At 44.4% G+C, this 26,691-nt stretch overlaps 1 protein-coding gene across 3 annotated transcripts in view; it reads right to left on the bottom strand.

The window, feature by feature from the left end:
- The window catches only part of cmip (c-Maf inducing protein), a 45,231-nt gene extending 24,013 nt beyond the window's left edge, over positions 1-21,218 (bottom strand). Inside the window, exons 1-2 of one of the 3 annotated variants that reach the window (XM_085280868.1) lie at positions 20,358-21,218; positions 19,860-20,206 (exon numbers count right to left, since the gene is read on the bottom strand). In XM_085280868.1, the coding sequence (XP_085136994.1) occupies positions 19,860-20,183 (324 nt within the window). In that variant the 5' untranslated portion in view covers positions 20,184-20,206; positions 20,358-21,218. Of the gene's footprint in view, positions 1-12,778; positions 13,303-19,859 lie in introns of those variants that run through there. The other 2 variants (XM_085280867.1, XM_085280870.1) reach the window with 2 other exon arrangements.
- Positions 21,219-26,691: the final 5,473 nt, after the last annotated feature.

Here is a 26,691-nt window from a genome sequence, read left to right as displayed (position 1 = left end):
GCCCCTCAGATAATGTTTCTGATGAAATCCCAGGAAAATCTGCTCTTATCTGATTACAATAACACATGCTTTGGTATCAGTGTGCTCGTAACAACTTGTGACAAAGAAGCCTTTTCCGGATGTCATCAACCTCCCTGTAGTCATCTTTAGGCCTTTTTTTGTCATCCTTTGATTTTCAGGTGAATTTGAACCATACGCCCAGGCCACTGTGAGACCTCCCATGATGCTCTGAGCGCTTTCAATCCGCCCCTCGTTCTTTTACAAAGCACTACTGCGTGCCGTCGTCTGGCTCCTCTGTTCTCTTTCCTGCTTTGGTTCCAGTACAGGATCTTCCCGCCTGTTCATTTGGGTTCTGTCTCCAGTTGAAGTCTTTAAAGCACCTAAGGACGAGCGCTGCAGTGAACAGGCACAGTCTAAATAAAACGGACTGAATGAGCTGAACATGTGTAGCTTTGTGGCGTTTGCCTTTGCAGCTGTGTTTTCACTCTTTCTGTACGTGGGGCCTCTCGCTCTCTTTTTTTAGTGTTCCAGAGACATTTGTTAACAGTGACTTTAAAAGTATACAAGGCCCATCCTTCCATGACTCCACTGCATCTTCTTCCCTGCGTGTGCTTCCACACAGATAAACAGCACGTCTGCAGCTCCAGTAAACACAAACACATCTGAGCAGCTACACGAGAGCAGCAGCAGCAGACGCCTGGCGTCCCTCTGCAGCCCGCTCGGGCAGACAGGTGGTTCTCGTCCATCTCTCTCTATAGAGCAAACAAACAGCTCCGCCAACCCCACCCTCGGTGAAGAACGTACATGCTATTCCTTTATTTACACCTCCCTCCACGACCGATGGGTGAGCTGGCTTCTCGGTGTAACCCCGCCTCCCCGCACACAGGATACCTGTTGTGCGCCTGCACCCGTGCGGGATTTTCATTACAGACGACGTCCACGGCAAATATTGGTTCTGGGCAAGATGTCTCATTTCCTCGGAAGAGTAAACCTCAGCCCCTGCCTCTGTCCATCCCTCCGCCTCTCCGTCTGCATGTCTCAAAGCTGCCAAATAGTGTTTGCGGTGGTTTTTTGCACGCACATGACACACTAACAAGATGAACTGCAACATTAAGAGGAGAATATGAAGCCGGGAGCTAAAGGAGACGATAAATGCATTTCTGAATAGGCAGAGGGAGAGCAGAACGGAGACAAACAGAGGAGACTTCAATTTTCTGATAACCGGCCGAGGTTACCATAGATACTCCTTCCTGCACAAGAGCGAGCACTGATTGCCTCTCTCTACCCTTTCCTCTCCCTCTCCTCCTCTTTCAGTCCTCCTCTTTCTTTTTTACATCTTATTCCCAAACCTCTCCTTTTCTTTTTTTTGGCTTATTCTGTCTCTTTCTGTTGTGCTTCTCATCACGGAGAAGGGCTGGAGGAGGCTACGGCTCCTCATCTCCTCTCCTCTCTGCTGCGTTGCTATAGAAACAAGAGGATGGAGATGTATGTTATGTTTTTTTGTTTCCAGGGAGAAGCAGACAGCGAGCAGTGATGGAAGGAGAACGGAGGAAATAAGACACAAAGAAAGAGACCGTGACGCATGAACTATATTTTACAGTAAAACGTTCGGCTCATCTGTGCTGATCACCTCTGCATCACTGGCAGGATTATGGACAGATTTCCATTCAAAACCACCAAAATGTAAATCAGTAGACTTTAAACACCATTTGTAGCGATGCGCCCGTTTATTGGCTGACCATTGGTATCTGCTTTTGTCTTGTTTACAGCCATCAACAAATAAGTAAACAAGATGACATCACCGTGGCAGCGGTCGATGTTGATCTGTTGTCTCCCATCGGTTTTGGCATCCAGTTCCTTGAGTTGGCGATGTTGAATCTGTCCTCATTTAAAAAGACTCCTGATCACGAAAAACAATTTGAACGGGAACTGGAGCAAACGGGTGTTTGGGGCCGAGAACGAGCAGAAAGGGATGTTTGAAGTGTCGCTCCAAACAAGACAAAAAGACAACAGTCGAAACCTCCCCATCAGCACTGGGAAAGGAGGTGGAGGAGAAGTTAAAACCGGGAACAAAGATCGTTTTTCTCTCCAAAGATTTTTCCAGAAAGTCTTCTGTGCCGATGTATCATCGAAAACCAGAACGATCATACTTTTGCATTTCAATCCACGGCACCCGCTCGAGGTTACAAAACCAAGGCGGTGCACGACTGGGTGGCTCAAAGGAGACCAAAGTGTGGCTTGTGACGGCGGATGTGGCGTCACTTTTGCCACGTGGCACTGTTCAGGAGTGCGGCAACGTCAGGTACAAGCTCTGCTGTAACAGCTGGCTATCGGCCACATTTTTACATCCCTAAAAATGTAACACTGTGGATATGAAATGATGCTCGCTCATGTGAAGAACCACATCTCTTTCCCACATTTCGGTAGCGAGGCGTGGGTACATGCATGCGAGTACCAGGTAAGGAGGTGCTTTGCTCTCTTATATGACGACGTCATTAAATAACACATGATCTCAGTTTCTCCTCTGCAAGTATCCGTGCCAGCTCAAGTAAAGGCTCGAGTTAGCATGGAAGCGTTGGCTTTTCTGTGCATGCAACAGTATACATAAGCACAGGGTGTGGGGCGTGCCTCCTCCTTTACCTTTCAGGTGTGGTGTGACCTTGTGTCAGCATTTGTAAACCCTGACTCAGTCCTCTACAGCCCTGACAGCTCGTCGATACACTGAGTAGAGTTTGCAAAGCGCCGCATGAAGGAGGAGTTTTGTTTTTTTTAAACGGCGTGAATGATGAGTCAAAGCAGGAAGCGCATCAGCAGCCAGAGAGAAAGACAAAGAAAGAGAAACCGGAGGAGGGTGACAGAGGAAGTTGCGGGCGACTCAAACAGCTGACTGAACGGGTGTGATGAGTCACCTGGCAGGTGTTTCACAGGCCAATGACAAAGGCCAGAGCACTGTAGCACATTCACCCCTGGAAGAACTATGAAAGCTAATGTGAGTCGTCAGCCTGAGCAAATTAAATCCACAACTCAACAGGATATTAATACGTAACTTTATATGTAACCATTTATTTTAAAAATGGAAATTATTTGCTCTTCTCAAAGGAAAAATTCTAGATAAAAACCTCAGATGCAAATTTAACGTCGACTAACATTATTTTTCCACACATCTACTTCCTGTTTTACTCCTTTTACTTCCTCATCCAGCGATACTTCCTTCCTTCCTTTCCCCCCTTCCTTCTCATGCTTCTCCTACTTCCTTAAGCTTATTTCTCGCTTCCGTCCTTCAACTCTTTTTTCAGTTCTCCTCACCTTTTGGTATTTTCCTCCCCTTTTAGTCCACAAATCCTCATGTTTTTCATTTGACATATTTCCTATTCATGCCCCCATCCTCTCACCATTTCCCCAATTTACTTCCTTCTCTTGTGTCTTGTTTCCCAACTTGTTTCCCCTTTCCTTGTTTTCATTTCCTAAAGCCTTCCCCGTCTCTTAGTTCCTTCACAAAGCCCTCTTCCTACACTTCCTTCACTTAACATCTCATTCTTTACTTTCTCTTTGCTTTCTTTTCTTTCCAACTTCATCCATCTTTAATTTCTCCTCCCTGACTGAATACTTTTGTCCACTTCCTTTTACCTCGACCACCTTTTTCTTTTACAACTCTCCTTCAACATCCTCCACTGCTCCTTTCTCTCTGCCTTCATTTACGACACAATACATTTTTTCCAGATTTCATTCTCATCGGTTATTCATTTACTTTCTAATCCTTCTTCCTTTTCCTTCCTCTGCTTCCTCTTACTTTTTCTCTTCACTGGATTGGAACCATTTCACCTACTTTCACCACCTCCTTTTGACTCCTTTACCTTCTCCTCCCTCTCCCTCACACCTTCCTCTTTTCACTTCATGTTTCTGCTGTTCCACGTAAGTCATATCACTGAGCGTACTGACAACAGATGAGGACAAACAGAGGATATAATGACGCAGGATGTCAGATATGTCACCGTATCTAGAAACACTGAGGAAACTGAGAGAAGTCTGGTTGGAGAAACTTTATTGGCGTCTTGCAGTCAACACCATTTGGTGCACTACACACACTGACAACCGCAGCCCTCCTGCTGGAGACAGATAGCAAGAGGAAAAGCAGGCTTTGGAGGGCTGCACATTTCTTCCTGTTCCTGTCATCGTGCAAACATTACCCTTTCACATCCTGTGTTCCTGCGTGCTCTTATTTACCAATAACAGCATTTCCCGAGCAGATGGACGTTCAGCGGCGACCCAGATTTGAGGGGCGGCTACGGTAACGGAGAGACCCCCGCTCAGCGTGACCAGCAGGTTGATCACACGCTAACATAAACATGTCACGTGTTCTGTTTAAGGGCTTAGTCACACAGCAGAACTCGTGCAAAGCTGCTCGACTCAAAGCATTAGAGTCACTTCCCTCAACGATAAGCCGCTGCACTTCTCCATTTGCGAAGGAACGAGCAAACCGCAGCTCGTAAACACACCCGCGGCGCACTGTCAACAAGCCGGCCGGCCGGGCCGCCCCAGCGTTTGGTGCGCTGCGGCTTGACACGGTTCCAAGAAACGTTTAAAGGCAAGGAGCGCTTCGGCCTCGCTACAGCAGGAAATGAGGAACCCCTCCAGCAAAGACTTAACGCGGGACGGTGCATGTGGGGGAACAGTGTGTGCACACAGCAGCACCAAACTCACGGAAGGTGTTAATATTTACACGTGTAGCTTAACGCTGCACTTGATTAATGCAACTCGCAGTGTTGCAGCAGAAAGAAGAGCAGAGCTTTGCATGTGCAGGACTGAGGACGGAGACAGAGGGACGTCCACTTCCTGCTTCCAGCATCAAGACGAATCGCATTTAACAAACATGACTGATTCAAGTCGACATAAATCTTCATCATTTATGTTAATTGTTTTATTTATATAGCAACAAATCCTGGTATTACATTAGATATATATTTGCAGTCTTACAGGTCTTTGATATCCTCTCAGTATACAATATACAAAAATAATAAATTGCTAGTTTAAATAATTTCGAAGACCAAAAAGTCAAAGGAGGAATGTCAGTTTTCCAAAACAACTACACCGGTTTTTACTGCCACATTTGTGCCCCTGAGGCTCGGCTAAAAGCACAAAATGGGTGTAAACATTCTCCACAAACCACAAGTTTTCTTAGAAAAAGAGAGAAAAACGAGCACATTCTCTTCTTTTTCTTCAGTAATATTTAAGTTTACAAGAACAGGAACGGGTTAGTGTCACTTTAAGTTTGGAGTATATGTTTAGAAGTTTTACAAGCCGTTCATTTTAGGACGGGACAGCGACCAGAACATCATCTGTTGCCACATTTTCAAATACAAGCAGATAAAAATAGATCCTGGAAAGCTGTTTCTGATTTATTCCTCACCCTCATTCCTGCGCTAACAGTATGTGGAATGTGCTCAGCACACAAATGATATGATTAGCCTTTAATTTGAAAACTAAAGCGGTATTAGGGAGTGTGTTTAACACCAGCGAGACATCAGGATATACTGACCAAAAAGCAGCAACAACTAAACAAACAGCACAGTAATAATGGGTGTAGCGGTTCCTGGCAGCGGTTCCGTGAGCGGCTCGACTCCGGCTCCAAACGGAACGTTAACCCAAACAAAACTGTAAATCACACTCGAGAAGCTCACATGCACACGCACACATTGCTGTGACTGTGGAGGAAGGTTGCTGTGGAAAACAGGCCTGCCGTGAGCTGTCGTTATTCCCCGCCGCAGCAGGTCGACGCTCGGTGTTGTGACACACAACAGACCTGAGCGCAGACACGCAGTTACATCAGACAGTGTGAAAAGCGTGGCTGAATATCCTTCTCCTGTTCAGGTATTTAATGGAAATACTGGAGCAGCAGAGCGAGCGATACGTCAGAATGCAGATATGATCGCAGCACGGTTCACTGACAAGTTGTTTAGCAGGTAACATGTAAGACCTGCTTAACTGCACACACAGCATCCCTGCGACAAACTGCAAACTTTCTATCATTGCACCTCGTTACCTGCTGGATGTAGCAGCTATTCCTCACACTAAAGAGTCTAAATACTTTTCATCCACTTTCTTCCGCCTACTCAAGTCATGGTCAGCTGGAGCCTATCCCAGCCGCTGTGGCGCAGGAGGCAGGGTGCACTCTTGTACAGGGCCGCTTTTCACATAATGCCATCTGTATGAATGCACAGGGCTTCACGTGGCACTGAAACTGTCCTGTAGCGACTTTGATTTCTGGCTGAATGTCAGTGCTAAAGCTCCGAAACTGCAGCAGCTTCAACCGTCACCCAGAGAGACTAATGAGTTTGTTGCTGGTTACGTTGTGGAGGAGATGCTACAGTGATCTCTGTAAAGTCAATACACTGAGGTAAATGTGCAGCAGGCTACACACCCTATGAACAAAACCAGCATGTGGATGCCGAACTCAGAGGGCTGTTTATCTTTGGCAGCGCAGAAGTGCTCTGATGACTTCTCCGTCTCTGCAGGTAAAGCAGCAGTGTAACCGAATCCCTTTTTATGGCTCTAATCTAACATGGCAAGTAATGTAATATCATTAATGACGACAACAACTTAAACACTGATCAAACACATTAGAATTCCAGCCTGTAAATATCCTAACACACAGGATTCGAAGCTTCTTTTATGACCTTTTAATGGCATCTGAAGACATGCAGACAAACTGAGGAGTAACGTCATTTCGTATATAAATACGCAGCGATTTAACTGCCTGACAGTCTGTTCTGAACCAACACTCAAATTCACTTTAGCCTTCAAGGTTTTGTTCCCTTGGTGGTGTTTTTGTGTTTTAAGATTAGATTGCGATACTGCCCCTGACGTTGAGGCCATGGCTTCACTGCTCATTGTGGTCTGGTGATGAATGAGCTCAAGACGTCACCAGCAAGAAGGCCAGACAATACATCAGGGGCATCGGGCACCGGTTCTGACCCCCCCAAACACTAAACCAAACTGCTGCAGTCACTTCCTGAATAAAAGCAGTGTTGAAACCTCCACTTTTTTGTTTAAATATATGCTTTTTCAAATCAAGTTGCCATATATTGTGAAAGTGTAGCCTGTGATTTGTTTTTCTGACTCATCAGGTTTCAGGGCTGATTTTTTTCTTATATGAATAAAAATCTTTCATATCAGTGCAGATGATTCAACAACAGGAACATGCTTGGTTGAAGCTTTGTAATTAATGTATTATTAATTCAGAAATACGTACAGTACACAGCACCATCAATGCAACAAACACTACCGAGGTTTTCTTTTGCTTAGTCACTCATTTATTTCTGCTGAAGATGCTCCAAGACCACCACGTGAACTACTTGATCCTGCGTATTCTAAGCATTTGGCGTTGACAGCACAATAATGGGATTTCTTGCCTCCTGCCATTCACAAATAAAAAGGAGGTTAAATAAATCTTGAACGCTACTTTAAATGTTTTCTAAATGTGCGTCACGTTTCCACGTCTCGGTTGAAACTTTGAACCGAGGTCTGCAAATTTTGTCATTAGACGGCGAGCGTGAGGCTCTGAATGGGCAGCTTTTTGTCACTCCAGCTGTTCACGTCCACAGCGGAGCATAATGTAAAGTAATGGCAGATGAGGTCAAAAGGCACCAATGAGAGGAGGGCAGTGTGTTCATTTTAAAGGCGTCACGTGTGACTCCTGCTTCCCACACGGCACCGTAGCCCCAGTATTGTTTTCGTCAGCCTCCTCTTTGCCAGCTCGTCCTCCACATCTGCAGACGACACTCATCGCTTCTATGAGTTTGACACAAACTTGTTCATGAGGTCACGTGACCTACAACTCGACGAACAAATGCTTGTTTGGTCGTCATTCTGTATGCATGCGTGCTTTTCTTACTGTTCTGGTTTCTGCAGCCAAAAACAACACAAAGAAGCAACAGCTGTTTAGAATGGAAAAACTGATTTTTTTCCTTTTCCTGGGCTTTTAACCAGACTTCTCACCAGTCATTTCATCTGATGTTGGCTCCAAATAGCTAGGGTCACTGCTGACGGTAAAATACTGCAATCTTAATGCACTCCAGAGTTTTTTTTCCCCCTCATTAAAAACACATGCTTATTTTTACATTATTCTTTTTTTTTTTTTTTATTTAGCCAGAGAACACTGTACGAGCGAGGTAAAGAGATGCAGAGAGTAAACTCAGAGGCAGTTTATTAATCAAAGAAATGACTGGCTTGTCTCTGGTTAGTCTATCAATCTGCCTATTGGTCCGTATCAATACATTTAGCCGTTTTACTGTCTTGTTTTATTAGATACAGCACAAGGAATCCAGGCTACAAAGCACAAACTCTGCATCAGCACCTTCACACGATGCACGGATACGTTGGCTGATTTATTTGCACTCGTTTCCTTTCATCTCAGTGTGGGAGTCTTTACTGCATGCTCCTGTCATTTACCGTCACATTGAATCCACTTTTGCCTGCTGTTACTATGTTCCACACACACGTGAAGCTGGAGACGGACGAATAAAGTTAAAAAACAACACGTGCATTAAATCACACGACCGTTTAAGAGAGGATGAAGTCGATGAAAATGTCATCTGAACTTTTCTTTTTCAAACTTTGGGCAGTTCAGTCAAAAACTGCCGCAAATGAAAAGAAAAAACACTGCCGGGGTAGCAGAAACAGCTCCAACCTGCTGACTCTTTGGTGTTAGCCTCTTCAGTGTTACATTAGTCCTCAGTCACGCAGGGATCTGCCCCCTGTTGGAAAAATGCACATTCCCTATCCGGTTGGGGAGTGGTTGCTAGAGGTCGCTAGCAACCAGTGTTGCCAACTTAGCGACTACATTTAGTGAGTTTTCAGACCCCCTTAGCAAAAATTTTCTAAAAAGCGACTAGCGACAAATCTGGCGACTTTTGCTGGTGTTACTGGAGACTTATAACGACTTTCTGACGTGAAAGCAAGTATCGCTCTCACACTCAACAAGCACGGGTGCTGCCGTGGGCACCTCGCCCTTACCAAAGGCAGCAGATAGTCCTCAGGCAGCAGTCCCCCCCCAGCTGCCATCAGAGTTCGCCCCTACACGTTCAAACCGCTAATGAACGGTGCATTAGCGAAGCCGCTGCTCCCGCGCTGATTGTAATGCAGGGTGGGAGCAGCAGTAAATGTACAGTTTTCTTTGTCTAAAATAAATCAACTCCATCTTGTACATCCGATTTCGACTAACGCTGTTCTGGTGAGGTTTGCTATGACCATTTTGATTGTTAATGTAGTTTGTTAACAACGCTATGGTTAAAAATAGTCTTCTTTCACTGTTACTTTTTGTGGATCAAAAGTTTTAAAACTACTTCATCATCATCATCATCATCATTTATTTATTTATATAGCACTTTAAAAACACACCTGGTAGACCAAAGTGCTGTACAATACTAATATGCACATAGTAATAGACATAGCAATAAAGTTAAAAAACAATAAAAAAATAAAAAAATAAATAAAAAAATAAAATAAATAAAATAAAATAAAAATGTCAGTTACCCACAGAGTTAAAAGCCAGGGAATAAAAATAGGTTTTTAATAAAGACTTAAAAACTGGCACTGATGCAGCCTGTCTAATATGGAGAGGAAGGTTATTCCAAAGCATCGGCGCGGCAACAGAGAACGCTCGGTCTCCTCTAAGTTTCAGCCGTGACTTTGGGACCGAAAGCAGCAACTGCTCAGCTGACCGAAGGGAACGAGTGGGGACGTGGGGCTTCAACAAGTCAGACAAATAAACAGGTGCCAGACCATTTAGAGATTTAAAAGCCAATAAAAGGACTTTAAAACGGATCCTGAATTCAATTGGAAGCCAGTGTAAAGAGGCCAAAATCGGAGTGATGTGATCAAATTTTCTTCTACCAGTTAAAAATCGTGCCGCAGCATTTTGCACTAATTGCAAGCGTGACAAAGTGCCCTGCCCAACCCCTGTTAAAAGAGAATTACAATAATCTAAACGTGAGGTAATAAAGGCATGAATAACGCTTTCCAAGTCACGCTTGGAAAGAAAGGGCTTAACCTTTGATAAACGTCTGAGGTGATAAAATGCTGATTTTACCACCCCGTTTACATGGTCATCAAAGGTGAGTGCAGAATCAATTTTAACTCCGAGATTTGTGATCGAACTCTTTAGTTGGGAAGTCAAAGCTGCAAGATCAACATCCAGAGTATGAGAAGAACGATTTGGGCCAAATAAAATTGCTTCTGTCTTCCGATCATTAAAATTTAAAAAGTTGTTTGCCATCCATGCTTTGACATCAGTAAGGCAGTCAAGCAGAGGTCCAGTTGGGAGACTATCAGAATGACTAAGAGGTAAGTAGAGCTGGCAGTCATCTGCGTATAGATGGAATGGCACTTTATGCTTTCGGAAAATCGCGCCAAGGGGCAAGAGGTACAATGAAAACAATAACGGCCCAAGAATAGATCCCTGTGGAACACCCCAAAGCAGAGGGGCCACAGAGGATGAAGCCGACCCCAACTTAACACAAAATGTCCTATTTAAAAGATAGGACTTTAACCACAAAAGTGCCGAACCAGTAATTCCCACACCGTGCTGTAAGTGGGAGATCAGCAAATCGTGATCCACAGTGTCAAATGCAGCTGTCATGTCCAACAAGACCAGCACTGCATATTTACCACGGTCTGTCGCTATCAGGATGTCATTCATAACTTTTACGAGGGCTGTCTCCGTGCTGTGGAATGGCTTAAAGCCGGACTGAAAGATTTCTGACAATTTAGAGTCATTCAAGTAGTCCATCAACTGAGTATAAACAATCCTTTCCAGAATCTTACTAAGAAAGGGAAGCTTAGAGATCGGTCTAAAATTTGATATGACTGAACTATCTAAGCCTGGTTTCTTAAGTAAAGGATGTATGACTGCATGCTTAAATTCCCTAGGTACTTGACCAGACAAAAGACTAGTATTAATAATGTTCAGAATATGTGGTCCGATGATAGGAAATACCTTTTTAAGAAAACGGGGAGGAACAACGTCATTTGGAGAGCCACACGGTTTAGCATTCAACACAAGTTTCTCTAAATCAGATAAAACAATTGGTAGAAAAGCAGAGAACAGACTTGAGCAAGAACCATGCATGGCTGGGTCAGCAATAGGTAGAGTCGGAGGTCTCAAACTAGCAACCTTTTCCACAAAATAATTAAGAAACTTATTGCACATAACCGCAGAAGAGTGCAAAAGAATATAGCCTTCCGGATTAAGTACAGAATTTATAGTGTTATATAGAACACGAGGGTTATGCGAGCTGGCAGCAATAAGTTGAGAAAAATAGGAGTGCTTGGCAGCCTTTACTGCTCTCTGATAGACTTTCCAGCTAGTCTTAAGAGCTTCCATAGAGACGCACAGCCTATCTTTTTTCCACCGTCTTTCACATCTTCTACATTCTTTTCTAGCGGCTCTGGTAAAATCAGTTAGCCAAGGACTAGCCTTTGGCTTGCATTGTCTGAATATAAAAGGAGCGACAGCGTCGAGGACAGATTTACAAGCAGAATCCAAACAAGAAACTAATCCATCTGAGATGGACAACTCAGGAGGATAAGAAATAAATTGGTCAAACAATATGGAAAACCGCTCGGCAGTATCTGAGCCAAAAGCACGATAACATCGAGCAGGTACAGCACGCTTAAGAACAGGATTAAAAAGAACAATATCACATAAAATAGGCATATGGTCAGAGAACACCGCATCCTCGACGAGTACGTTTTGGACAGATAAACCATGTGATAAAACCAAGTCCAGTGTGTGACCACGTTCTTGAGTGGCACCTTTAACAGACTGAATAAAGTTAAAAGAGTTCACTAAGTCCAGAAAGTCCTTAGCCAGGGGCTTCCCCGGGCAGCAGACGTGTATATTAAAATCACCAAGTAAAAGGATCTGGTCATACCGTGATGCACAGTCAGCAAGAAACTCTGAGAACTCGGATAAAAACTTCTTGTTATATTTTGGGGGCCGATAAACAATCGCACACAACAGCGAAGACGAGTGGCCCAGTTCACACAAACAGAGTTCAAAACTGGTGTGGCGTGTTGATGGGGATAGCTGCTTAAAGTCAAGATGTGCCTTAAAAACAACAGCTAGCCCTCCTCCGCGACCAGAAACTCTCGGAACACTAAAAAAGGCACAACCAGCCGGCAGTAATTCAGAAAAGGCACTTAACTCACCGGGTGGAATCCAAGTTTCAGTCAAGCAAAGAAAATCCAGTGCATGGGAAGCGAAAAATTCCTTCAAAATGAATGTCTTATTTGCCACCGATCTGGCGTTAATTAATCCCAACCTGAGAGGAATTGGCTCGGGAGCTTCCGAGGCAGCAACAACCAGATCCACAGGTCGGAGGTTTGTTTGGTCCACTCCACGCCAACGCAGATGTCGGAGAGGAGAGGGTTTTGCAGAACCCTTCTCGAGAGATCCCACAACAGGAACCAAGCAGGAGTCCACCGGGTCCAAAGCACGCAACGGCACCAAGAGTAGCGGGCAGGATCGACAAATTGAGCGAAGCTCATGAGGAAAACAAGAGATCCTGAGTCTCAGTTTGACAAGGCTGTAATGATAGTTGCTATTGTTGAAGCTACCCACAGGGGGCGCTCTGGAATCAATAAGATATACAGAATAGAAGAAGAAGTGATCGTGGTAGAGGGAATAATAAACAGCTAGCTGAAGCTAGCACCAGGAGCAATTCTTGATGTTTTATTCACAGAGGAATAAGAACATTACAAAGGCGACCTCCACGGTTACCTCGTCTCCTGCGTCGCTTCCGCACATCCAGTGGCAATGGTAAGGAGCGCCAGTGAGGTGGCACTCAAAAAAGAAACTCCGCCAGTGCCTATTTCGGGTCACCAATTATGCAAATTAGGCGATGAGGTCATTTAGCAACTTCTAGCGACTTTTAGGACAGCCAATAGTGATTTTCCTTATTGCTAGCAACTGATGCTGCACTGAGAACCTCCTCACAATGGTTTTGGCCACCAGCAGCACTCATGGTCTGGTTGTAAACTTGGGTAAACTACTCAAACAGCGCTACGGTGAAAAGTGTGATGGAAACGTGTTAATGACAAACTTAGGCTGAGGAAAACTTGACTAAAATGTTGACAGCTCAGTGAGTTAACTTAAAGACAGCTGCTACACAAAGCTATGCTAGTACGGAAAGTATAACATGAACAATCCATTAGCTCTTGCTTGTTATCTTGTGACACATTTGTGCATCAGCCACTAAATCATGCAAACGATTAGACAATGCGCTGCTGTGTGACATCAGAGAAAGCTTAAAATGCAAACGGGCGGGGGGGGATGTAAATTTCAGTTGAGGTGGAAAACAAGTTTCACAGCGTTTGGCTACAGAAAAGCACTGTGTGCAACTTCCCACTGCCCGAACTGACTACAGCTTCTTTTTTTTCTTCCCCAGCTGCCTTAAAACAGCCCACAGTTTTCCTGAAAGACACGACTAAAAACAATAGAGAATAACTGCTGCTTGGCTGCAGTCTACATTCTTTTTTCTCCCTCCTGACAAACTCTGTCGTTTGGTTTTCTCTGTTTTCCTTCACTTTATCCATCACTCGCTGACACACATAACAAGGCAGAATAAGGGGAACGAGTCCAATTCCAATCCATTCTAAATATCATAAATCAATATGGCAGGGAGCACCATCATTCCTGACTCCAAGTCAGATCTTTGCCTAATGGCTGCATTGTTCAAACACAGACTGGGAGGATCCGTTTTTTAAAGTATGAACACGTATGGTGGCCTGTCAGGGAGGTCTGCTCAGACCTGTTTGGGACTCTCTTGCCATTTTGTATTATCAGAACTGCAAAAACAAGATCCTTCTGCTTTTGGGAGCAAAACATGTGACCAGCTGATCTGGATGTATACTTTTATCCTCTACTCTCCTGCACAAGCTTTCTTCACCACCTTCAGAGTAAAAGCTTCAGGATTGGCAGCGGTCACGTGGTTAGCAGCGTCACCGCACAGCAAAAAGGATCTGGGCCCAAAACTGCCGGCCAGCTGGAGGCCTTGCTGTGTGGAGTTAGCATGTCCCAGTGCCTCAGTGGCTTCTCTAAAAGTACTCCAGCTTCCTGCCACAGACCAAACACGGACTTCTTAGGTTAATCGCCGATTCTAAATTGGACACAGCTGTGGATGCAAGCCAGGTGTAGAGCTTAAAGACGGTACGATATGTTGCTGCGTGAAAAGGAGTGCAAAACTTTTAAACTTTTAAGGAAAAATCCAATTAAAAGTTCAGGATTTTCAGTCCTGCAGTTCAAGACTGCGTCTGGATGTAATCAAATCTATCGCTGCAGAAGCATCTCTGAAAACAGGGGCACATTTAAAATGGTTCAAGATATCACTTTTGAGGCTAGAGCAGAGTTTCCTGTCTTTGTACAAATCATAACCAATCAGCTGCTGCTTAGACCTACTTTAGAGATGGTGGAGATAGGTGGCTTGGCGTTGAGGCCTGCTCTATGAAGTTGAATGACGCATTAAGCAACCACATCAGGAAGTCTAGCTGACTTTTCTTTCCTTTTTTTAAAGAAACTAGGGGAGTTCTAACAGCTGGGCTGAAACTAAAAGCATCAGTGATGTGACACTTTTAAAAACAATTTCTGTCCTGAAAATGAAAACTAGAATACTATGAACGCATATTTTCTCAATGTATAATCAGCAGCTAATTGCTGTTTTCTAATTAGTGAAATGTAATCATGTTTACCTTTAAACTTTTACACTGTAAAATGGATCTGAGTGCAGCAGAATAGGTCCTCTTTAGGAGTTTTGGAATTGGGCTTGCTTCACTCATGGAGGTGAATCATTTATATTGTCAGTGTAAAGCTACAGCAGGTCCTAATACTTCTTTACTGTGAGCCTGACTCTGTGTTAAGAGCTCTGTTAGCATCTCACTAACAGCTGCTGAGCTGCACACCCACAGCTCCGTGCAGTGCAGTTGTGTCGTCGAGGATCAGTTTGATCTACGTCTTCTTTAAAGATGCAGCTCTGCGCCGTTTCTTCTGTGCTCCCTCAAGTGTGAAACTTCCACGCCTCCCACTCGTCCCACACGTGACACTGCTGGACACCTCGGCGTGAAGGAGTTAGGTGTTACAACTCAAAGTTAATCCGAAGTGTAACACGTTCAGCAAGGTGACAATAACACACGGGCTCATCCACACAGTGACTGAGAATAACAGGCACGTGTTTTCATTAATGTGAAACCTGTTTGTGCGACTTCAGCCGCTCACACTTTAGGATTCGCCACACAGCAAATCACCTGAAACCACCTACAAGACTAGTTTTCTCTTAGAGAAACAGGACGTCCCTCAGGTCTGCCTCTGTCCTTTTGTTTGTTCTTCAGACACTTAAAAATGACTAAAAATGTCATTTACAACATTTTTGGTCATCTTTTGCAGTCTTTTTGAGGCTGTGGTCATTTTTCATCTTTTACGGTCCTTTTTGCTCTTTTGTCGCGTGTTCGTGCAGTCATTTTGAGCGCATTTGTGTTCATTTTCCATCTTTTGTTGTTGTTTTTTCTCGTTCCATCAAGGAAACATGGTCTCCAACGCTCCGACTCAATCAGTCCAGCACAATGCTGTGAAAAAATAAAGTTCCATGTAACCAGTTTATCTGTTCTAAAAGTGACATCATGGGTCACACCAACGCACACCAAGATAGATCAGCGATGTTGCTTCTTGCTAAATATTTCACCTATAAGGACATGCGAGATAGCGATTCTTAAATGCCAAGTTCAACCTCACCATCTAAAATGAACCCAAAATAATCAGGTTCCTTTCATCTCTCGCCTTTTGTGAGCGAGACGTGATATAGGAAGTGCTTTCCTGCACTTTGCAGCCTTCTTACATAAATGTGATGTAGGTTATGCTTCTGAGCACAGCCATGGCAGGAAGGTCTGTCGAAGCAAGGAATGAAAAGTGAGTCACAACCCTCCCTCCTGCTACTCAGCGAGAGACAGAAAAAGCATTTAACAGATGAGTGAAAGCCTAAGCGACTGCAACTGTCTACACTTGTGTACGCATGAGAAGGATTTTAGAAAAATGGCAACCACTTTAATTTAATTCAGGTGAAACCCTCTTGGCAGCGGCGCTCAGTTTCACAGAGCTTTTTGTCCTCACAATCATCTCGGTTATTTGCAGAGCGTGGGGATGTTGTTGGAGACGCAGAGTCGACGCTCTGTGGAAGCAGCCCTGCTGGAAGAGCGCAGAGCAAATGGGTCAGCATTGTTCGTCGGCCCACATACCGGCTCCGCTTGACGCTGGGCACAAAAACTCCACTGAGGACGTGCACATTCACGCTCCCGGCCTGAATAAAACCCTGTTTGCTCAGATTTCAGCCTCTACGGGGGCAAAGAATAGGAGACGGCTCGCAGGCGCACCGCTGCTGCATGAGGATTTCTGAATAAACGCCACATGTGACATAATTCAAAGCAGCATTAACGTCACACGGTAGATTTCCTGAAACGAAGCAGGCTAACAGACATTTTGTGATAAATGACACCACTTGGTATTTGCAGTATGGTAAGAAAATATGCGGTGCTGAGTGAAGGGCTGTTTGTTGCTGAGCGATTTACAGGATAACATATGAGACATCAGCCAATAAGCTTCTAATATGTCATATTAAAACAGACGACACAGCATGCAGTCAGGAGGTTTGTCAGAGCAGGACAGAAATGTCCAAACTGAACTGACTTCTAGTTTGCAGTTTTAAAAGATTCAATCAGAAAATTATTGTTTTTTAATGCTTTTGAAAATAAAACTAAAAAGATTGCATGAAAAGGTGGAGGCTTAACTGATACCTGCAGGTTGTTTTTGCATTCTCAGCTGCAATAGTTTCACGACTAGTGTTCACAAAGCACGAGGGTCACAGACAATGACAATGACCCCTCAGTGTGGTTATTTTTAATCAGTATTCTGACGCATATCCAGACCCACCCAAGCAGAGATGCCCAGACCTCCTCCAGCTCCTCTGGGGTGGACACTGAGGTGTTCCCAAGCCAGCTGAGGGACACCTGTCCAGCGTGTCCCGGGTCTCCTCCCAGCTACAGGTGCCCACAACACCTCACCTACGAGGCCTCCAGTATGCATCTTAGTCTGATGCCTCTGCTTGATCCCTTCGATATGATAACGATACATGGACTGAACCCATTTACGCACATTCATATAGGCACTTCTTTTCTCCATCTAGCTGCTTACTGTCTAACATTCAGACTCCAATCAATGCATCAAGGGCAACTCGGGGTTCAGTTTCTTGCCCAGGGATACTTTGCCACGTACACTAGAGCAACCAAGGAATTGGCTCACCAATCCTGCGATTAGTAGATGGCCTGCTCTACCTGCTGAGCCACAGCCAGCCCATTATGGAGCACCTGAAAGGCCGAGCTCCTCACCCCATCTCTAAGGCTGAGCCCAGTACAGAGTGTACTACACATTTATAAAAACCGTTAGTTTTTCATTTTCAAATATTTTTTGATTTCAAGTGTTGTTTAAATGTCTTTGTTATCTTTAAATTAATATATACAAGATATTGGATAATATGGTAAATGGCCTGTATTTATATAGCGCTTTACTGGTCCCTAAGCACCCCAAAGCGCTTTACACATCCAGTCATCCACCCATCCACACACACATTCACACACTGGTGATGGCAGCTACGTTGTAGCCACAGCCAGCCTGGGGCGCACTGACAGAGGCACCCCAGGGTTGTTGGAACTTTACAATTTGCAAAGTCAAAAACCGAAGAAATCCCCCCCACACACCTCCCAGCTACTAAATTATAGTTTATACAATTACTTCAAACTGCAAACATTTTCTGAAGTTATCAGCAGATTTTAAAGAAACATCTGCTATGGCTTTACATCCAAAATACCAACAAAATATCAATTTAAATTAAAATAATTCAAGTGGGGCCAATATAGCAGCGCTCTATCAGTATCTGCATTTATAACAGCTGATAAATGAAAATGTAAAAAATAAAGAAGAGATGAAAGAAACACCCTTCAGCCATGTTGTAAGTGTTGATGTTACATCTTTTGCCCACCAGGGGGCACTCTGCAACTTCCCTGTCAGGAACAGAGGGAAGTTTATGTGACAGTAAAATTATTTTTTTTAACTGCATTGATCAAAATATCTTAATTACTGGTAAATATCTGCACATAACAAACGTTGGGAAAATGTGTTCGCGATTTGTGTCTTGCAAAGAAAAGAAAAGGACAACGTATCATTTCATCATCATACATCAGTACCGTTCTTACAAATCTTGTATTTGAGGCTACAATGAATAAATAATGAGATTTACAAAAAAAATATGGGATGTATTTTTGTGTAATCCCACTTTGAACCACAAGATGGCACTGGGTATTTAACCTGGCACACCGTTAAGGACATATTCATATTGGTGCCCTGGAAAGGGGCAACTCTGATGTTAACAGTAACGTGGTAACTTTGAATTAACCGCAATAATTGCTTTTGCAGAGGCTGGTTACACAAATAACTACGGAGTCGTTATCAAAAGAGCTGCACGTTATTTTTCTATTAATCAGCTAGTTTCATGATACCTCATCCTGTAAATGAAAACACTTGCATATAACCCCTGATTCCTCGCACATATCTCAGGGTGTCACGGACTTGCTGTGTTACGCCTATGAGATAATGCAAAAAGGCGACCAACAATCAGTGTAAGGCAAAAGTTGAGCCGTGACGTATATATATATATCCATTTTCCCTGAAAGCTCTACGATTTCTCGAATGTGATATTTTGCATGAATTCAGAAAGTCATCAACTATATCGGAAAGTCTTTTCTGAAATAATAACAGCTGCCAAGGTGTTGCACACTGCAGCAAGCAGTTCTGCAAACTCCTCCAGCGTGGGTGTGATAGGCAGACGTCCAAAGGGCCTTTAACAAGGTGTGCTGATAAAACACGCTTTGAGGAAAATGTCACGAGATGATAACAACAGAAGGGGGAAATCACAGGGTTTAATTGTTCTGCTAACAATTACAACTGATCCCTACTGACGCGGGTCCTGTTGCAGTTAATGCTGTAATTACAGAGTGTGTGATTCCTCCAGGCTCTTCAGCTCCTAAAATAATGGCCATGTTGTTTCTTTTGAAAGGGGGAAGCTGCTGGATTTCCTCCTTTATGTCTACTGGTTAAACAATCCCATTAGATCCCATCCAGGTCTGTTTTCATTGGCTCAATCAGCTGATTACCAGGACCTATAGGCCTGCACATCCGCAGAGGAAAGAGCCTCCATGTGATCACATGACCAAAGAGACGTCACCCCGTCAGAGCATCCTCTTTCTCTTGGCCTCCCTCTGACAGGCAGGAAGCAGCAGCGCTTTGTTTGGTCAGGTTGCTGGAGTAGACCTTCAGCTGGTTTCATGTTACACACCTAAAGCCTAAACCCCCCTCCCCCACAGATGGCTTTTATTCCAACACATTAAAGGAAGAAGATCTTAGCTGTTAATATTTAAAACCCAAACGCAACAACCCCTCCCGGAGTCAAAGGACGAGCTCAAAGCGAGAGAGAGGCACCTGGGAAGCCGGCAGGGTCCCGGGAAGGTGAGGAGAAGTGATGGAGGCGTGGCGGGGAGGGGTTCCAGATTAGGAGCAGGAGGGAAAGCAGTGACAGGCTGCCTTCTTCCAACTGCGTCAACAGCAGACTGTGCGTAATCTGGGTGCGCGTTCAGACACGAAAAGGCAAACAGCAAAACTGGAATGTGAAACGCAGCATATTATGAGGAAAGTGTGTGTGTGTGTGTGTGTGTGTGTGTGTGTGTGTGTGTGTGTGTGTGTGTGAGAGAGCCGGAAGGTTCCTTACCGTGGCCGAAGTCAGGCTGCTGTCCGCGAGCGTGAGGTGATGCGGCTCCCATCTCCGCAGGAACTTGGAGGTGAGGATCTTGCTGAGGAAGGTGCGGGGGTGTTTGACCACGCACACCTGGATGTCCCCCTCATGGAGCAGCTTGTATCGCATCCCGCTGCTGCTGCAGTGATGCAGGGACCTCTTGCACGGCCCCGCGCCCAGCTTCGTGTTGTTATTGCTCTCCGACATGTCCGCCAGCAGAGGCTTGTTCTCCTCGCACTGGTAGAACTGATTGTTGTGCGGCTCGCTGCCTTCAACGCCGCCGCCGCTGGTGAAATCCATAGTTGTCTGTAATCCAACAGTTTCTGCTCTCAAGGAGGGGAGAGTGAGCGCGTCGCCACGACACGACAATCCGACATGAATATGTAAAAAACCAATATTAATAATAATAATTTTTTTTAAAAAATGAGGTCGTTCAGATCGAGCTTGGGGGTGGGGGGTGAGGGGGGTACCTACCTACCAACCAACTGCTACAACACGACCTCGGTTACTGTAGACAGGCGCAGAAACGCCACCGATCAGTGTCTCAAGGCAGGAGATCCAGATGTGGGGAGATTTTCGTGACACACTGCAAATAATCCACCATTTTCCTCCCCGCACAATGCCCCATAAATTGTCTCCACGGTGCGCGTCTCGCCTCCCCCTCCACCACCGCCACCAACGAGCTACTCAATATGTTAGGGCCATGGCCTTATCCATTCCGTCCGCCCTGGCTCCAAACGCAATAATCCACAGCGAGAAACGTGCGGGATTCACGAGGAAACGGGACGAGTATCCAATGGCGGCGACCGTGGGCTCCTCCGTGGGATTTTGTGGTCATTACAAGCTAACTGGCACGGTTTCCTTTTATTCAGTCTTTTCCCCCTATCTTGGTGTAAAGCAGCCAGCACTCTCCGGCAGCGCCGAGCCGATTGGTCCTCGCTCGTTCATGTGACACCGGACTGACGTCAATGGGGAGGTGAGCGGATGAGCCGTGTGTCTTTTGCGCTTGAGTGTCTGCCGAGGGCGCACGCTCGAGCTTCGCTCACCCTCCTCCCCCGTGCGCGCAGAAAAATGGAGGAGGGCGCAGCGACTTCAGGCGAATCCTCATTTTCTTTTCCCAGTTCTGAGGAAATGATGCAGCGTCGTCACTTTCCAGGGAAGGAAAAGACGATCGCTGGCGGGCTGATGCGTGCAGGCGACGGGCAGTTTACACAGCTCCGAGCTGCTGATCGAAATCTGCCCCCACAGCCAGATTAGATGCATCTGCCATTTGCAAAGGCAGAGGTTCGTTTTCTGTGGCTCTCAGAGACAACTTTGTGAACAGAAATGGGGAACAGAAAGGAAAGGGATTGATTTTTTTTAAAGTAATATACATTATGTACATAAAATGAAGAAATTTGTATTTACAGGCCTATATGTTGGATATCATTTGTTATAAATTCTGAAACCAGATCGGACAGAAAAGTAAATGATCCCTTTAAGTGTATAGACTCAGCAGTTATGATAATATGACAGCAGCTGGGAATGATTATTTGAAAGCAGAACATAAAGCCTGAGAGCTTCACTGCATTATATTCCAGTATGTGTTGAACCTGAATCTTTTGCAAAAATGAATCAGTATCATGAAGAGGCTGCTATGAAAGCTGCAACCACCAAACACCTGCAGAGGGTCCTGAAGAGTCAGCTGCATGGGAAGAACAAGATCTGGGCAATGAACACCTAAGCCCTGCCGGTGATCAGGTACCCTGCTGGGATAATAAGCTGACCAAAGGAGGAGATAGGAGCCACTGACTCTGACTGACATGGGGGCTTTCTCCCCAGATCCAGCACCCTGAAACTGTGTGCTACGTGGAAGAAAGGTGGCTGAGGACTAGTGAGTGTCAGAGCCGCTGTCCAGGAGGAAACAACAGATCCATGAGTAGCCTACATCTGGAAGATGGCCACAACTGATAGTGTGCTTAGTGAATACCTCAGGCAGCAGCAACCTGAGAAAGGGGAGCACAGCATATCTGATAGAAGAAGTGACTAAAGTGGCTAATAATTGAGAAATCCTACCAGTGGCTGAACAAAGTTGAACTGAAAGACAGCACAGAGGGACTAATCATGGCAGCACAGGAACAAGCTCTGAGCACAAGCTCCATAACATAAAATAAGTATACATAACAGCAGGGTGCAAGATGCTAGCAGGCAGGGCATACATGGAACGCCATGACATGGAAGTCATTCTCGAGTGATCGAGCGGAGAAACTGGTGATGGCTAACCAACCGTACATAGTGGTGGTAGACAAGCAGAGAAAGATGGCCGTAGTGATAGATGTAGCGATACCAGATGACAGCAACATCAGAAAGAAGGGAAACGAGAAGCTGGAGAAGATGTGGAGGGTGAAAGTAACAGTGGTCCCAGTGGTAATCGGAGCGCGGGAACAACATCCGAGATCTCTGTTCTAGGAACAGCTAAGATACTGCGCAGGACCCTCAAGCTCCCAGGCCTCCGGTAGGACCCGAGCTTGACGGATAAAAGACTGCCTGCAGGGGCAAGAGGGGAATTTATATATGTCAGCAGGTGCAAGCTGAAGGCTTTCCTGTGGCCCTAAGAGTCCCTGAACCGAAACCTCATCTAAAATCTGTGCATAGCCTCAAAAGCATGCAAGACAGACGAAGACAGACGAAGAGTCTCATCAGCAAGAATGTGACAAGCCACCACAAAGGAGAACTGAAAAACCCAACTGCTACAAAAAGCATGTACATTTACATAGGTGCCATAACATCGGTCACATGTGCTGTGTGACTGGCATTTGGACGTTTGGACGTCATCCTGTGCTCGTGGAGTCTTATTCTGACAATTTGGTCAGAAACCTGCATCCAAGTAGCCCACTCAAGGTCATTTTATAGGGCTGTGGCAGCGGTCTCGCTGCTCCTCCTCTCCCAAAGGAGCAGATACCAGTCCTGCTGCTGGGTTGATGGCCTTCTACGGCCCATCTCCCATTATCTCTCCCAGACTCTTGAGGCTTTGGAAGCCTGTTGCCTCCACTAAAAAAAAAGTATCCATAACTCGAAATTTTGACTTAGCGCTGCCAATCAGTAATCTACGTGAATTATGTCATTTCCTTGTTACCTGGAAGCTAAAGCCCTCAGCTACAAATGTTACAACTAACCTACCAGGTCATGAATGCACAAATTGCTGAGTATTTTCAGCATGGCTTCACAAATGATGAAATCCTTCTGTTATTAGCTGAATCACATGGCGGAAAATAACTTGAAATTTCCATATGAGGCTGTTCTGCAAGACATAGCAAACTTTGCATGATCTTATAAAAGTCTACTGGCTACGATATGACAAAGACACAGACAAAAAGGTAAAACTAGAGAAACATGAGTGAGGTGGGACAAGATGAGAGCAATGGTACGTGGAGAGCACTTGCAAAACTATCACTCGTTGGATGTTGTTTTATTGTTGCTTCTTCAGTGCACATATGTGTCTGTGTCGGTTCTCAGTCATCCAATCATCCATCTTGATTGTTTGCAAAAAGACAGCTTCCAGTTATTGTTGTTTATCAAGTTTTCCCTTAGTTTTTTTGAGAAGCCTAGAATAAATAGACTTTCTCAAATTAAAGTTGACCCCTGGTATTCGCAGGGGTTAGGGACTAAAACCGTGAACACGTGAGACCTGTCTAAAAATGCTAGAAACTGCCTGTTTTAACAGGTCAAACAGAAGATATACCTTAAGGTATCATCCTAAAAACACTTTGCAAATGCCAGCCAATAGGGTTTAAGTAGCATTGTGCCTATTTCAGCTTCCCAAAGCTGCATTTTCTTTCCCGGAAGCTTTGTGTTCGGAATTTCCACATAATTTTTTAAGAACAAAACCCAAACATTTTATTGCTATTTTACTGTGTTTACATTAATATATTAATATTTGAAAATTAGTAAATAATGATTTTTATCATTCAAAAATGTATTTAGTCATGAAAATACTAAATATATTTTTGCCCCAGCAGAATGACTAACCAACAGGATTATGTCCACATCCGAAGGAATGTAATGAATGCTGCAGCCGTCAGAGGATATTGTATATCTTTGGTTTTACTCTCGTCCATCAAAAAAGCCACCAGAGCAGCTTTGGACCCCGACAGGTTTATTTTGGATCGCAAAGATCAACTTGCCACAACTTGCTAATGTCCGTCATAGATGTCTCATCCAAGCGGATGTTGAACAATACGAGCCCCGGAGTCATGCCTCCCCAGCCACTGCTGACAGTCACCGTGACTCATGTTTCCACTTACTCACATACACAGGTGGGTCATAAAAAATGCTTCCCAGGTAGATGCTTTACATTAAGGCAATGGCTGATTTTCCTAACCCTCTGTGCATTTCAGCTCTGTTACCTGTTTAGTCACATTCATGGCAGAACTTCTACCCACAGAGGCCGTTTATCTGTGCATCATACAAATCAGCAGAAATACAAACATGTATTTGAATGACAAATGCACAGGTGATGAGGGGGTGGCGATATTTATCCATCATGGGTAATCTCCCTTTGATTAAGTGTGATCTCTGTGGTTTTTCTTAAGTATTACATTCAACATCCTGAACATATCACTGATGAAAATGATGAGAAAAAAGGCATAAAAAATAGAGAGTGCCAAGCCCGATTGTGTTCTGTGTACTTAATGACATCATGAGGCTCCAAAGTAAGAGTAACTACGCATTTGTTACTGGACAGTGACAGAACTCAGTTTCAGCATTGAGAAATACAAATAGATGGAATTTAAAGAGAAAACATCAGCCTATCGAGATGCAATATGATGCAAACAGACACGTAAAAAACATAAAGTTAAAATAACAACAAAGACAAAAGAGAAAACGACCCCACAGAGATGCAATGTGACCACAAAGAGACACAAAGATACTAAAAGGAGCTACAAAAAACCACAAAGAGACAGAAAGTTATTACAGACAAAGCGACACCAGTCGCTTCTGTGTTTTTACAAACATGTAAGTGTCAGTGAGAGCAAAGGTTCAGAGAGCGTTTAAACTCTGCCGACATAAGTTTGATTTTACTGAACAAGCTATAGGCTGTGCAAGCCTGTACCTGGAAAAAAAAGATGTTAGATGTCCTAAAAATGTGGGAAATAACCATTTTTTCATCCCTCAAACACTTCAAAGGGGGATCACATCTTCATATATACACAGGGAACAAAAAAAGGTTTGGGCATGAGAAAACCTTATTAGGATTGGAACATGCACTCCACAGATACTTTATTATGAACACATTGCTAGTGCCGGGCTGGACGCCCTTCTTCACAGCACAGATTCAAGGTGGTGAATCCTCAGAGATTCTGGTCCGTGTTGACATCACACAGTTGCTGTAGATTTGTCGGCTGCACATCCACGACAGGAATCTCACGTTCCACCACATCCCAAAGGCGCTGCGCTAGTTTGAGATCTGGTGACTGTGGAGGCCATTGGAGTGCAGAGAACTGGTTCAAGAAACCAGTTTTGAGATGCTTTGAGACGCTGTGTGCTGGACGCACCCATCAGAAGATGGGTACAGTGTGGTCATAAAGGGACTGACACGGTGAGCAATAATACTCAGGCATGCTGCTGCATTTAAATTATGCTCATTTATTTCTGAGGGGCCCAAAGCATGCCAAAAAAATATCCCCACTAATCTGAACCACAGTTGTGCTGTGTGTGGGTTATCTTGTCTGGGCCTCCGTACCTGTGTAAAATGTAGGGCAGCTCACATCTATAATGTGGGCATACTGTGGGTACGCCACGGACCCTCACTGTGAGCCTCTCTCTGTTTAGTGTGGGCTGTCCACACTAAACAGATTTCACACCTGTACTGGGCCATAGTGGGGTCTGTTCATACCCCGAGTGGGCATTTTGCAGGGTTTTCACCCAGAATTATCGCTTACTGTATATTTCTCAGATTATTCTCAGGTAACTCTACACATGATTAATTAGATCAGCAGTTTCTGAACCACTCAGCCCATCTAGCACCAACAATCATGTCAGGTTAAGAGTCACTGAGATTACTTCTCTATTCTGATAGGAGGTTTAATCTTGAAATACGAGTTGTTGCCATGTGATTGGCTGATTAGATAATTGCATGGTGTACCTAACAAAGCAGCGAGTGAGTCCTTATGAAGGAGAAAGGCTGTTAAAAGAGAGAGCAGGAGCTTAAAATCTCTTCCCAAAGGTCCCAAACCACAACGCCTACCTCAGTATCACCTCTGAGGTTTACACATGCTTCCCCTGGGTCATCTCACCTTTCTTGTAGAGACCCCACCCCTACCATACTGCCAACAGTGCCTCAAAAGGAAAGCTCATCCTGTTGCAACACCTCGGGCCCTCCGGTGAGTGTTGTTCAGGAGACGAGTTATAACAGGCAGAGTCTACTGTAGTCTTATTGGAAATAATTTCCCCTTGTGGGACTAATAAAGGTATATCAAATCAATTCAAACAAAATACAAAGGAAATGATGCAAGTTCCATCAAGGATGGAGTTTGTCTCGGCAATAATGAAAATAATCTTGAAATAATATCTGACGACCGTTTCCACTGAAATCGCATGAACTGTTTTAGGAATTACAGCCATTCTGTGCTCTCACTGCATTCAGGATTGTTTTTTCCCCAATGCCTGACAAAGATGTTCTTACTGGGTTGAGATCAGGTTACTCGCTTGGCCGTGTAAGACTAGCCCATTTCTCTGGAAATTCACAGTCATTACAGATTGTGAAAAAGTAAAAACAAAACAAAACAATGAAAACGTAATTTTTACCCTCCTAAATTAAACTAGCCCT

Source organism: Mchenga conophoros, linkage group LG7, assembly GCF_057382185.1.
Source record: "Mchenga conophoros isolate Kocher_MC1m ecotype Shallow Benthic linkage group LG7, M_conophoros_male_GT1.1, whole genome shotgun sequence".
In the NCBI taxonomy this organism is placed as follows: Eukaryota; Metazoa; Chordata; class Actinopteri; order Cichliformes; family Cichlidae; genus Mchenga; species Mchenga conophoros.
The sequence above is the reverse complement of the archived record's forward strand: the minus strand, read 5'-3'. Positions and strand labels throughout refer to the sequence as shown.